This window comes from Alligator sinensis, unplaced genomic scaffold (assembly GCF_000455745.1).
Source record: "Alligator sinensis unplaced genomic scaffold, ASM45574v1 scaffold32_2, whole genome shotgun sequence".
In the NCBI taxonomy this organism is placed as follows: domain Eukaryota; kingdom Metazoa; phylum Chordata; order Crocodylia; family Alligatoridae; genus Alligator; species Alligator sinensis.
This window is the reverse complement of record NW_005842670.1, coordinates 41916-53949: the sequence shown is the minus strand read 5'-3', so window position 1 is coordinate 53949 and position 12034 is coordinate 41916. Positions and strand designations below refer to the sequence as shown.

The following is a 12034-nucleotide window of genomic DNA, read 5'->3' as shown; positions in this document are numbered from 1 at the left end:
GTTCTGTTCGGTTCCCAGGTCCCCCGGAGCTGTTAAGATTCCGTGGGTTCAAAAATTGGGTATATAGGATAGGGATACGTCTAGGATTGCGCTCGGTGACGGGGAGGGGCTAGAGGCTAAACAGACCTCCGTTGCCTGCTTAAGAAAGGTGCGTTGGGTCCGCAAGGGTCCACATCGCTTGGAGATCTTCACACAGCGCGAAGTCTCCTCCTCCTGGTGAGTTCTGTATCTCTCCAGGTTTCCTCTCTCTCCGACTTGGGCGGAAACTACCCAAGCCTTTTGTACGGCTAGCAAGCCAATAGCTAGCCGCCACGTATGCCTACATTTAGGACCGGCCAATAATGTGGCACGAATCTAAATACAAATGGCGGGAACTCCTTTGCACCGTGCATCACTATGATGCAAAAGAAATGCACCATGCAAAGAAGGCTACAAACAGCGGGAAATACTCTTTTGCAAGCGGGTTCTCCTATTGCAGCAGAAAACTCTACCGTGCAAAAAAGCTGCAATTTGGCGGGAACATAATTTAGCGGTGCTGAAGCACACAAAAACAAAAAACCACAACTTTGGGTTGTGACATAGTCCAGTACTATGCAGAATAAAAGTGACAGATATTGATCCTTGCTAAATGTAATCAAGTCTACTATATAAATCCACTGAACAGATCAGTTTGTAGTCATAAATTGTTATAGTTTAAAAATGAAAACCTAAAATGTGTTTATGAAAGAAGGTGGTTATTTTGGTTTAGTGCACAAAAGAATTGATTTCAGTAGTTTTGTCTGAATAAAGGCAATTCCAAAGCTTGTTAACAGAGCTATTCTTTGATGGGTCAAGTTCCTATTCCTCATTTATTTTTGTTGCATTAAAAGTGCTCTTGTAAAAGATTCTTAAGTAAGTCATTTAGGGCTTGATTGTAGAAATCAGTGGCCAATCCCATTGATCCCAATTGAATGAGATAAAGTACTTATAATGTGCCACTGTATATGATCCTGTTAAGTGCTGTATGCCTGCTGTACAAGCCTATTCCTTTACAAACACATTTCCTGATTAATGTATAGTGATTTATTTATAAAAATGTCCCAGCTTTTCTTTTCTTCTTGTGATTTCAGCCTAAATTCTTGGGAGACAGAAGGCCACCAGTACTGGCTGTTATTCTCCGTGCTGCTCGAAATGACCGGAGGCTGGCAGGATTCCAGCTTGTGCTCTACTTGAATCTAAATTCCACAAGACCTAGGATGCAAGTATTTATGTCAAATATAACTGCACCAAGTAGATGGAAGTTCTGTGCTGATGCCTCAGTAATAAATTCTAATAAAGCAGCGGTGAGGTTCAAACGTTACCTGATCAACAGTACATGAAGTATAAATATTCTAGTATGTTTTACACTGAAAATAAAGTAAGTATTTTTCTCCATTAGGGTTATCTAAAATGGGGTCAAGATTGCCGTGACTATAAAATTGCTGCAAAAGTTGCAACTGGTCAATTTGATGATCGTCCAGCCATGCAGATGAAGCTAGAGTGGCCTACTATCCCTTCAAGACTCAAAAGAGCTGAAAGATGGTAAGATTTTACCCATCAGTTTCTGAAAAAGCCACATTCAGCAAAAAACTTGGATCAGTCTGGAAGGTTTTTTGTGGGCAAAACTAAAACAATAGGAAGGTGTAACAGGAAGCTTGTCACTTAAGCGGGGAAGAGGCTCCATGAGAAGCAGCCTGTAGGTGTGGCAGGGACCAATTAGAGAGTCACCTGACCGGAAGGGGGCTGGGGCTTGAAGCATATAAGCCCAGGACCTGAGCTGGGCAGGCAGTCTAGCCCTAGAGCCATGGGGAGAGGAGCTTCTGGGCAGCAGGGCTGCAGTGGAGCTCCTGAGTAACATCTGGGCTGGGGGCAAGTATCTGGAGGTTTGAGGAAGGGACTAAAGGGAAGGAAAGGAAGTCCCAGCTGGTCCTGAAGTGAGAAGAGGGGCCAGGGATCCCAGAAGTTTACTGATGAGGTGAGTGTCAGAAAGGCCAGGAACTTCAAGGTTTGTAGCCCAGGAAGGGTGAGTGTTGGCAGGGCCAGACAGCTTGGAGGCCTGTAGCCCAGGACGGGTGTGTGTAAACACTAACAGGGCTAGACAGCCTGAAGGTCTCATTGGCCCAGGAGGCTCAATTTTCCCAGGAGCAGGGCCAGGGCCTAGAAAGAGGGGCCAAAGACTGGGGGTCACAGTCAGAGACTAAGGTGGGGCAAGCAGCCTATAGTCCAAGAGGGGCAAGGACTGGGGCTAGGAGCCCATAGCCCAGGCGAGCCACATGTCAGCCAAAATTAGTATCATGTGTGAGGCATAGGCATGCTGTAAAGGGCAGCTGGAGCCCCAGAATTAGCCCTTAAGGCAATGAGCACAAATACCTGTGTTCATGAGAAGAGATCTGACTTGAGGAGTCCTGGGGCAGTCTCCTTTTTCTGAAAGTAACATTTCATCAAGGCATGGTGGGCAAGGAGAAGGGCCGAGTGCCCAAAAAAGGACGGGGGTGGGGGGGGGGGGGAGTTCCAGGGGCATACCAGCTTCAAGCCAAACTGCTACAGAATGTTTGGCGTGTGTGTGTGTGTGTGTGTGTGTGTGTGTGTGAAGTGGAGCACAACAGGGCCATTTGAAACACAATGTTAACTACATGCTAATTGTTAAGGGGAGTGTTGCAGATGTAGGATTGAAATTACAAATCTGTTTTTTTAGTTATTTTAATATATTGGTGTGCCTCACTTTCAGTGTTGACTCTCTTTCATGCAGCCAAGCTGTCCTTGTTCCTGACTGCTGCCAGGTGCTTCCTGAGTGCTACTATGTACTCTAGCAATGTTTGGTATTCTAATACTGCTGCCTCCCCGCTTGTGTCCAGCTCTGCACAATACCATGCATGGGTGTGTGATAGATTTAGTGGCAGATGCCAGAGTTTTGGCATTTACTTCATGAGTGTTTCCAACCTGAATAGAATTTTAAATAATCTCTTCCAGGAAGATCAATTAAATCCCTTTATTCTGTTTTCCAGGGTTTATGAACTTGTTCCAGGACTCGCCTACATGTTTGGATTCTTCCAAAAGGAAGAACACAATCCCCCTCAACAGGCCACTCTGGTGATGGCTCTGAGTTCTCCAAGAACCTGCGATGTTGTTCTCAAACTACCAGATGTAAATATTTTACTGACTTTTTAAAAAACATTTGCTAAAGCATTTTACCACTCATGAAATTGAAGGTTTATAGCTTTGGCTTGAGCCACAATTTTTCCCCAATGAATAAAACCCTATGCTTCTGTTGTTTTCAGTTTTGTTTTATAAAAAATATATCTCATAAATGACTGCTCTTCTCACTCTAAGGGGCTTAAAAATAAACTGGTGTTCCTCCACAGAATAAGAAAAATACATTCCGGTCCTCCCCAGCAGTCACACCAAGAAATGATAGTTCTTACAGCATGCTTGAAAGGATGACAATTCAGGGTCCAGAGAGGCAGAACTTATTTGCCCCTTACGTGACCAAGGATCATGACAGATCCTATAAACAGCCCTTTTAAGTTGACCAACCCCCACCTTGACTCTTCTAATCTTGATTGCAATAGTACAGGCAAGGACAGAGTTCATCTGTCAGGTGAACAGGTCCCAAACCAGTAGGGTTTTAGATAGGTCTGATGCATGCTTCCTCAAAATGCTGTATCAATGACTATCAAACCTAGTCTATAACACTTCTATTTTTGCAGAGACTGTAGATGTGCCAAATAATGTACTGTTTTGCAGTTTAAAGAAATGAGGATTTCCATTCATTTTCACTTGTGTGAACTAAGCATATATTGAAACTTAGACTTTGGAGTATAACATGGCTTTATCTGATTGTTATATAAAATGTTGCTTTCACTCGCACAATATATCTTGTATCTACTGTTGGTTTTATTTCCCCGATTCATTTTCAGGTCACAGTTTATGACAGAGCTATAAAACTCGCTGTGCCATTGCCTTTTAGTCCCCAGATATCAACCTCAGCACTACAGTACCCTGACTGGAATTTCCATTCTGTGCCATTCTCGGTCATTGGAAATCTTAAAGGTCAGCAATTCATCTACTTTGAAAATATGCACTCTAGAGACTCTGTCAATATCTACAATATTTCTGACATTGTATGGAATTATTATGCATTCATTTAAAAATCAAATAGACTCCAAAGAATAAATGTAAATGTGTAATTAAAGACAGTGAGATCACAGAGGTAAGAATGAAGACAAAATTGTATTAACATTTAAATCTATTTGAATCCAGGTCAGAAATCAGGACTTGATTTTGTGCAATTGGGACTTCAGTGACAGTAATGAGAGAGAGAATTTCCCAAATTTACACACATTTATATTTTAGATTAAATATCTCTCTAGAAAATGACCAAGTGACTAGTAATTTTGAGTGCCTCACCTTCTGGATATGTACCATGAGCTGTGCTATTAAAGAGCAGTTGATATCACTTAAATTCTGGCCAATCAATTAATTAATCTGTATTTTGAAGAAGTTACTTGCATATTAGTGGAGCACTAAGTTCCTTGGCCATTTTCAATGAAAGGGCCATATTCAGCTGTAGTGTAAGCAGGCACAAGTTTTTAAAGCTAGTGGATTTGTATCAGAGATACCAAGGTTTTTTTTCCCCAAATCAGCATGGGGAGAAAAGCCGTTCCTCTGGTGTTTGCATGCAGGGAAATCTTATTTAAATACATTGTCTGTCATTAAACTGCTGCGAGAAGCGGCGCATGCTCAGCAATGGAAACCAACTCTGAAGCCGATTGAATGCAGCCCACACTGAGCATGCCTGTAAAACAAGTGGCCCATATTGGGCAAGCACACTGATGATAACCTACCACAAGGCTAAGTTAGTGCTGCAGCCCATCTAAATGATATATAGTGCCCGTTGTGCTCAGTCCCTCATAGCACCAACTCATTTTAAACCCACTTTTTAAACTTCATCAACTGCATTTTGACTTCCCCTTCACTCCCACAGCTGAGTAGCACCTTTCTTTCCTGTTTCCAATGATTCCTGTTTCTTCACCAGCCTTAAATGTCTGGCAAACACCACCAAACATCTGTGCAGATGAGAGGCCTCTTTTGGTCCGTCGCATGTGACTGGCGTGTCTCCACTCTCTCATGGCATGGAGCCAGACCAGGTGGCTACACGCCTTATCTACATATACCTTTTTGGAGGGTCTCAGAACTTGTAACAAGAACACCCAGTTCCAGTTGCAAGTGGGGTGCTAATTAGCACATGGATCCTTTGTGTAGGGGTTATCTGGAGTACACATGCATACTGAACAGTGCTGAGCTGTAGGGTCACCATGGCTTGAAGTGCTCTGCTGGGGCCCAGCTCAGTGAACTATGGGACATAGTATGAGCCTTTTGGCTTTAAGATCATATCATGCATAGTTTTTACTGTATATGAGTAGGTATAAAAGTGTAGCTCAAAAGTGTGTTTCTGGAGTACCTGTGTTGAAACTTGTGGCAGTTTCCAAAAAATGGGAAATGCGTCGCTTCTAGATGAATTAACCTTGTAGGTACCCATAGTAATTTTTGTGTGTGCAAATTACTACAGGTATGCTTGTTTCAAAGTTGGTGTTTTTGGTTCCGTGCATTTTGTTCATCCAGCACATGCTCAGGGTGGGAACAGAACCTGGGTAGGGTCTGAAAGTAAGTGGGGGAAGAAGTTGGTGAAGGGAGTAAAGGACAAGAGGGCCACTTGACCTCCTCTCCCCAGCCACTATTTTCCCTGCTGTAGCAGTGGTGGGGAAATTAAAAATGTATAAATTTTACATATATAGAATATAATTATTGGGGGGTGTCTTAAATTCAGGTTCATATTAGAGTTGAGTAAATATGGTAAATTTGGACTAATGTGAGCACAACAGAGTTGGTTTGTTAATACAACCATGGGAGTTTGACCCATGGAACATACAGGTGCAATTCCTTGAGGTAAATCCTAATCCGAACTGATCAGAAAATTTCTCATAAAATGAGTTTAGTGAAAAATGGGGTGGGGAACATGACAATATGTGAAAGTGATTATTTTCTTTGGTTTGTTAACCAGCTCCAATTAGATATAAATCATTATAATGCATAAATCCATATAGCTGTCAAATACTCTTTGGTGTAACTCTACCTTCTAATGCAACTCGTTTATGAATAGTAATGGTTAATGATGTGGCAATTACTAACCCTGTTGGGGAAATTCTGTCCTTTTCACTGTAGCAAGACTGCTAGAGTCAATAGGCCAAGTGAATAGCATTGTGCCAGTGCAAATGAAAGCAGAAATTCCTTCTGCAGAGTTTAAAATCATCACATTTCTGCTCACTAGTTTGTAATAAAAAGCAAAGTTTTTCTTCTCACACTGATGAAAATCTGAAATTGTTTAATCTAATTAGGCTATTTTGCATTTATGGTGCAGAAATTGATCCAACATGTTAAAAAGCAATTTCTAAATAGAAAAATTAAAATGTATAATGTTTGCTAACAGTGGGCTTTTCCTTTTTCAGCACATTGTTTAATATCCAAAAATATGATCACAACCTTCAATGATGTTGTATTTAACTATTCAATGCCTGCAAATTGCTACCACATCTTGGCCCAGGACTGTAGCCCGGAACTGAAGTTCCTAATTTTGATGAAGCAATCTGAAGAATCACCTGACCTTAAAGAACTCAATGTCAAGCTTGCCAGTCAGTAAGTAATTTTAAATTATGTGACAATTAGGCCCCTGACACACACTACTCTTAAAATGATATTAACCGGTTAATTACATCTTAAATTGTAACCAGGCCACAGTTTAAAACAATTAATGGAGTCATAGAATATCTAATGAGCCATAAAGTTGTTCCCCAAAAATCTGTAATAACTTTGTAATTGGTTCCTATCATTCCATTGATCATGTGGTGAGGTGTACCCCCAAGGCTGGGAGCCCCATCAGTTGTGGGTTTCAGGCTGCAGGAGTGCATGGTTACACTGCTACAGCCAGGGGGACAGATCAGCTGATGAAACTCTAAGCTGTGGGAGCACATGGTATGCCCTCAGAGCTGGGAGCCCTATCACCTAAGGGGGCTCCTAGCTGCAAGAGCCTGATAGTTGCCAGTACAGGGAGACCCCTCATGATAAGCAATAAGGCACAATGAGATCTCCTGTGTGATCCACACAGTTGTACTTCCTGCCATGCATGTGTGGCATGGCAAGAAGCACAATTGTGTAGATCACACATCATATCCTATCACATCTTTACCTGCACATCTGGCAGGGGCCTTAGAGAACAAGGTAATTACATAGTAATCCTCTGTAAATCTGAGGATTAGATGATTAAAGGACATTTGTAATGGAACAGAATTCTCCCAAAGTCAATCGAAAAACTCCTATTTCTTGTTAGGATCTATTTCTTGTTAGGTTTTTTATCTCTTGATCAGTCCTTTCAATCCAAATGAAGTCCGTAACAATCAGGAATCTCCATTGTTGAGGAGCTGCTCATGAAGCAGTGGATGTTAGTTGTTTGAGCCCAATTCTTAGTGATTTGATTATAAAGCCAGAAGAGACTATTGTAATCATTTAGCTGGCCTCTCCAGTAATTAGTACGACATGACAATCTCAGCAGAAATGATGAGAAGTAAGTGTAGATGGAAACTGAATTATGCTTTCATTTTAGAAGGGACAGTTCCCTTATTCCAAGCCTAATGGCCCACATGTTTTATCAAGTCAGTTTGGGATACACTATATTTCATATTACCCAGTAACTTTGCAGAATACCTGATACAAAAGTTTGATATTACTGTGTGATCTTGTATTTGACAATTGTGTAGCACAAGAAATATAGGGAACACTCTCTAAAGGGAACAAAGAAATTTTGATGTGAAAATTGTCATCACAGTTATCTTTGATTTCTTGAAATCACTGATGGGTTTTTCCCCAGCTGCAGTATATTGATGGGGTAGCATATTCCATACCTGTCTGGTGACAAAGTAAAAGGATGTGCCTCCTAAGGTCATCAGTATAGCAGTTTGGGTTCTTTTTCCATTCCCTGGTCATTTCATGTATTTGGACAAAGCTCCTCTGGCTACTGATATTTTTTATGAAGCAGTGGGCACTGTCTGGGGTTCTCTGCTCAATCTCTCCTCCTAGTACCTTGTTTTACACCCTTAAACATGCTCCCAGGCCTCTTTTCAGTATTATTTTTTGTCATAAGAAATTATGTCCTTTTTGTGTCTTATGGTCCTTCCCTTACCTGAAAGACGGGACTTTAACTTGGTAGGGGAGGATTCTGACCTACTAGAAGTCAAATAGGCTAGTCCATTTCAGAAGTGGTGACATTTTTTTGTTTAATGTTTGAAGAGGTGACCAAACCTGAAGTTATTACTGATCATTTGTATTTTGAAGTTGTATTTTTACATAGAATCTGGTTTGGGTGTTTTGCTTCAGTGAGAGATTGAAGGATCTTGGCATATGACACAATGAAAGCCACAAGAATTGCACGTTGTGTGAATTGAGTAACACACAAGAAACATATCTTCGATTGAATTCATTTTTCTTCTTTTTAAAGTGAGATTAATATGTATCCTTCAAATGGACATGTCTGGCTGAAGATAAATGGTGTTCAAGTCCCAAAAGACTATGTCCCATACACATCTAATTCTGGTAGGTGACATGATATATATATTGTATTGCATCCTCTTTGCCAGGTGGGTTAACCCCACAGATATAGTATCAATATTCTGCTTAAAAAACAAGTGTATTACTGTAGACTCATGGACAGGATTTAGGGAACAGGAACTTGGTCCTGAAGGCTTCAATCAAAGTAAAGTTTGTTCAACTGGCATGAGTCATGCCAAAGCTGCTTGCACTAGTTCAGTCCATAATTGGGGATATGCAGAGGAACAATGGTGGGACAACATACAGGGCAAACATTGCTCCATTTGCACATCTCACATGCTATTTTTTTGCTCTGGCTCCACATAGGAAGACAGCAATGAGGATGAGCAAAAAAGGGGTTACTGGCTTTGCATAAACAGCTACAGTGCCTTAGTAAATCACAAGCCAGTGCTGTGGATGTGGTGTATCAATTGCTCATTCTACCCCTTCCTCAATGAATAATATTTCATCAAACTTTCCAGCCAGTAGAGCAGACCCTTTCTGGCCTTCCTGGTGAAACTGTGTGTGTTAAAATCAATGGGTGCTGGTACTGAAAGTCTGTTTCAAAGAAAAGTAATTTTGCTTTTGTGTTGCAGAAGCATACATGTTGATCACCAGTGAGAAGGATGGGTATTTGATAAAAGCCACAGAATATGGCATAGATAGACTTTATTTTGATGGACATACGCTTGAGGTATTCCCCCCACCCACCCCATTTTTTCAATATTTTAATTTTTATAAAATAAAAATTTCAATGAACCTTTTTGTTTTTTTCCCCCTGCAGATTCAGGTTGCTTTCTGGATGGCAGGAAAAACATGTGGCATTTGTGGAAAATATGATGGTGAAAGGAAACAGGAATATCAGATGCCTAGTGGAAATGTAGCAAAAGATGCAGTGAGCTTTGCTCAGTCCTGGGTTCTCCCAGAAGACCCTTGTGCTGGAGGTATTAAGATTCTAATACATATCAGCAGTAATTGATTAGCTTTTAGTATAGTAGTCATGTTTATATAGCTAGATGTGTTGTAGTGAATACAAATTGCAGAGGTGGACAGTGGAGTACTTGCCAGTTTGCTTCTGGACTTGCTTTTCCACTATCAGTGTGGTTATGTCAACAGCCAAAGTAAATTATTTTTTCTAAGATTGCAAGCTCATTGTTTGTTTCACTGTTACAGCGGCTTAGTTTCTATTATGCAATGCATGTGCGCCTCGGGTCATGACATGAAAGCTATTGTGCAATGTATGTCAGGGAAGAGCTAGTAAATACACATGAAAAGTACCTACTTCCTTTACGGCTGACAAAAGATTTTGATTTGAGTTGATACTCATCATGCGCAGAAGAGAAGCTTTGGGTGCCTAGAAAGCTTTGATGTCAAAGCCAGAGATGTCTACAGAGTTTAGGTATTTGTAGGGTTCAGAAGCAACTGGTTCAATATGTCTGATCCTCTTCCCATTGAAATCAATAGCAAAACTGCCACCAGCTTCATTTGGAATAGACTTTGTGTATTCGTTGACTTCCTTCAATCTGATTTAATTGAATCAATCAACATAATCAACCACAGCTGGAGAAACAGGTTGTTGGCTGTAGCCATGTTGGTCTAGGGATATAGGCAGGGAAGGTTCTTTGGGTAGATGTGATATCTTTTATTAGACCAACTAAGTAGTTCTTGGTTGTAGCTGTGTTGGCCTAAGGAGAAACATGCGTGCTTTCTAAAATGGCTTTAAAACAATTGTCTTGTAGCCTGTAAACTGCAACGCATGGCTGTTAGAATTGAGAAGCCAGTTGGTTTTGAAAAACAGATCTCAGAATGCCATTCGGTCGAGCCAGTTTTACGCTGCGTGAAAGGATGCTCAGCCACCAAAACCGTTCCCATCTCTGTTGGCTTCCGTTGTGCGCTAGCTGGTAAGTCTACACAAGCCATATCCGGTCAGCAGACTCCAGCCTGTTTGCTCAGCCAGCATGTCCACATCGCACTGTTAAGACTCCCAGGAGTTAGCACCCCCCAGCTCTGCAGCTGTAGGAGGGAGAGCAGCCCCCTCCTGCCACACAGCTGTTCCAGATGCAGACAGTTTGCCAAGAACCTTCAGCCCAGAGGGGGGAGGAGGGAAGAGACACAGGCACATCTAGAAAGGGGAAAGCTGGGGTGAGGTGCATCAGCACCTACAAATGCACTATTTTCTCCCATTAAAAAACAGAAGTGACAATTTTTGCCTGATCTGGCACCAGAAAGCAGTTTAAAGCTGGGACTAAACACAAGTACAGGCTGCAGACTGCTTGAAAAGTGGCTGATCTGGTAAAAATCTGACCCCTCATTGAATGAGGTATCTGATAAAGACATTTCAAAATGTAGCATCTTTTGTAATTTGCCTGGGAAGTTCCCCCTGAGGTCTTCAGCACCGCCTGGGGAACCCCAAGAAGAGCTTCCCTCTGCTGCCTCCCCCACTCACTCCTAGGGTGAGACCAGCAGCACTGGCTGTTGCTGAGGCACCAGCTGGATTCCCCTTGCCCTGGAACCAGCAGGACCTCCTGTCTTGTCCGGGGTAACCTGTAACCCCGACGCTTTGCAGAAACACCCCGAGTTGCAGCTGGGAGCTGCACTTCTGCCTGCACCCAGCATGTTTCACTCTTAGGGTCGCCAGCTCTATTTGAATCTATTCTAGGAGGTTTCATCACATGACGTAGCATTAATGACTGATCTACTGTCCGGAGTAGACTTTACGCCAAAGAGGCAAATGCACGTTATTACTACATTTAAAGAACTCACTGAACTGCTGTATAAACTGGATTTAACATTTAATTGAATGAACGTCCTATCATGTGCCTGCGGGGCGACTCTCGGCAGTCTCCTGGGGAATTTAGGTCTAATTCCTCGGGTCTCTAGGGCAATCCTGGGCGGTTGGCAACCCTATCTACTCTCCCAGGCGCCGCTGAAGCAAAATAAAGCCTCTGCAGGCAGAGCGGGAAGTAGGAGCGTAGAGTCCGAGCCTGCTGGGCAGGGCTGTCCCCGATCACCCTCCGTGTCCTTCGCAGACTCCCAGCCCAGCTCCGCCGAGCTGCAGCGGACACCTGAAGACCTGCAACACCGCGTGGACGCTCACGAGGCTTGCGCATGCGCCCGGCTGCGCTGTCCGACCTGAGCCCGCCCCGCGCGGAACCACCAATCACGCGCCGCGTCGCGGACCAGCCTTGCTCTGGCCGCCCAATAAATCAGTGTGTTTGACAAGCACGTGTGGTCTGCGCGTTTGTATCCCGCGAGCACCCAGGGGAAGGTTGTCCCTTGTCCCTTCCCGTCGTACAGCCTAACGGACGCCGGAGGCATGAGGTGGCTGCGGGGCGCCCTCGCGCTGCTGCTGCTCCTCGTGGCGCTGCCCTCGGCGGCC

The 12034-nt window shown here is 42.9% G+C and overlaps 1 protein-coding gene across 1 annotated transcript in view; it reads left to right on the top strand.

The window, feature by feature from the left end:
• Positions 1–11820, top strand: part of LOC102371686 (vitellogenin-2-like) — a 37425-nt gene extending 25605 nt beyond the window's left edge. Inside the window, exons 26-35 of the mRNA XM_025215761.1 lie at positions 1110–1322; positions 1418–1560; positions 3024–3162; positions 3936–4068; positions 6525–6711; positions 8567–8661; positions 9255–9349; positions 9440–9599; positions 10395–10556; positions 11685–11820. Coding sequence (XP_025071546.1) covers positions 1110–1322; positions 1418–1560; positions 3024–3162; positions 3936–4068; positions 6525–6711; positions 8567–8661; positions 9255–9349; positions 9440–9599; positions 10395–10556; positions 11685–11791 — 1434 coding nt within the window. The 3' untranslated portion in view covers positions 11792–11820. The remainder of the gene's footprint in view (positions 1–1109; positions 1323–1417; positions 1561–3023; positions 3163–3935; positions 4069–6524; positions 6712–8566; positions 8662–9254; positions 9350–9439; positions 9600–10394; positions 10557–11684) is intronic.
• Positions 11821–12034: the final 214 nt, after the last annotated feature.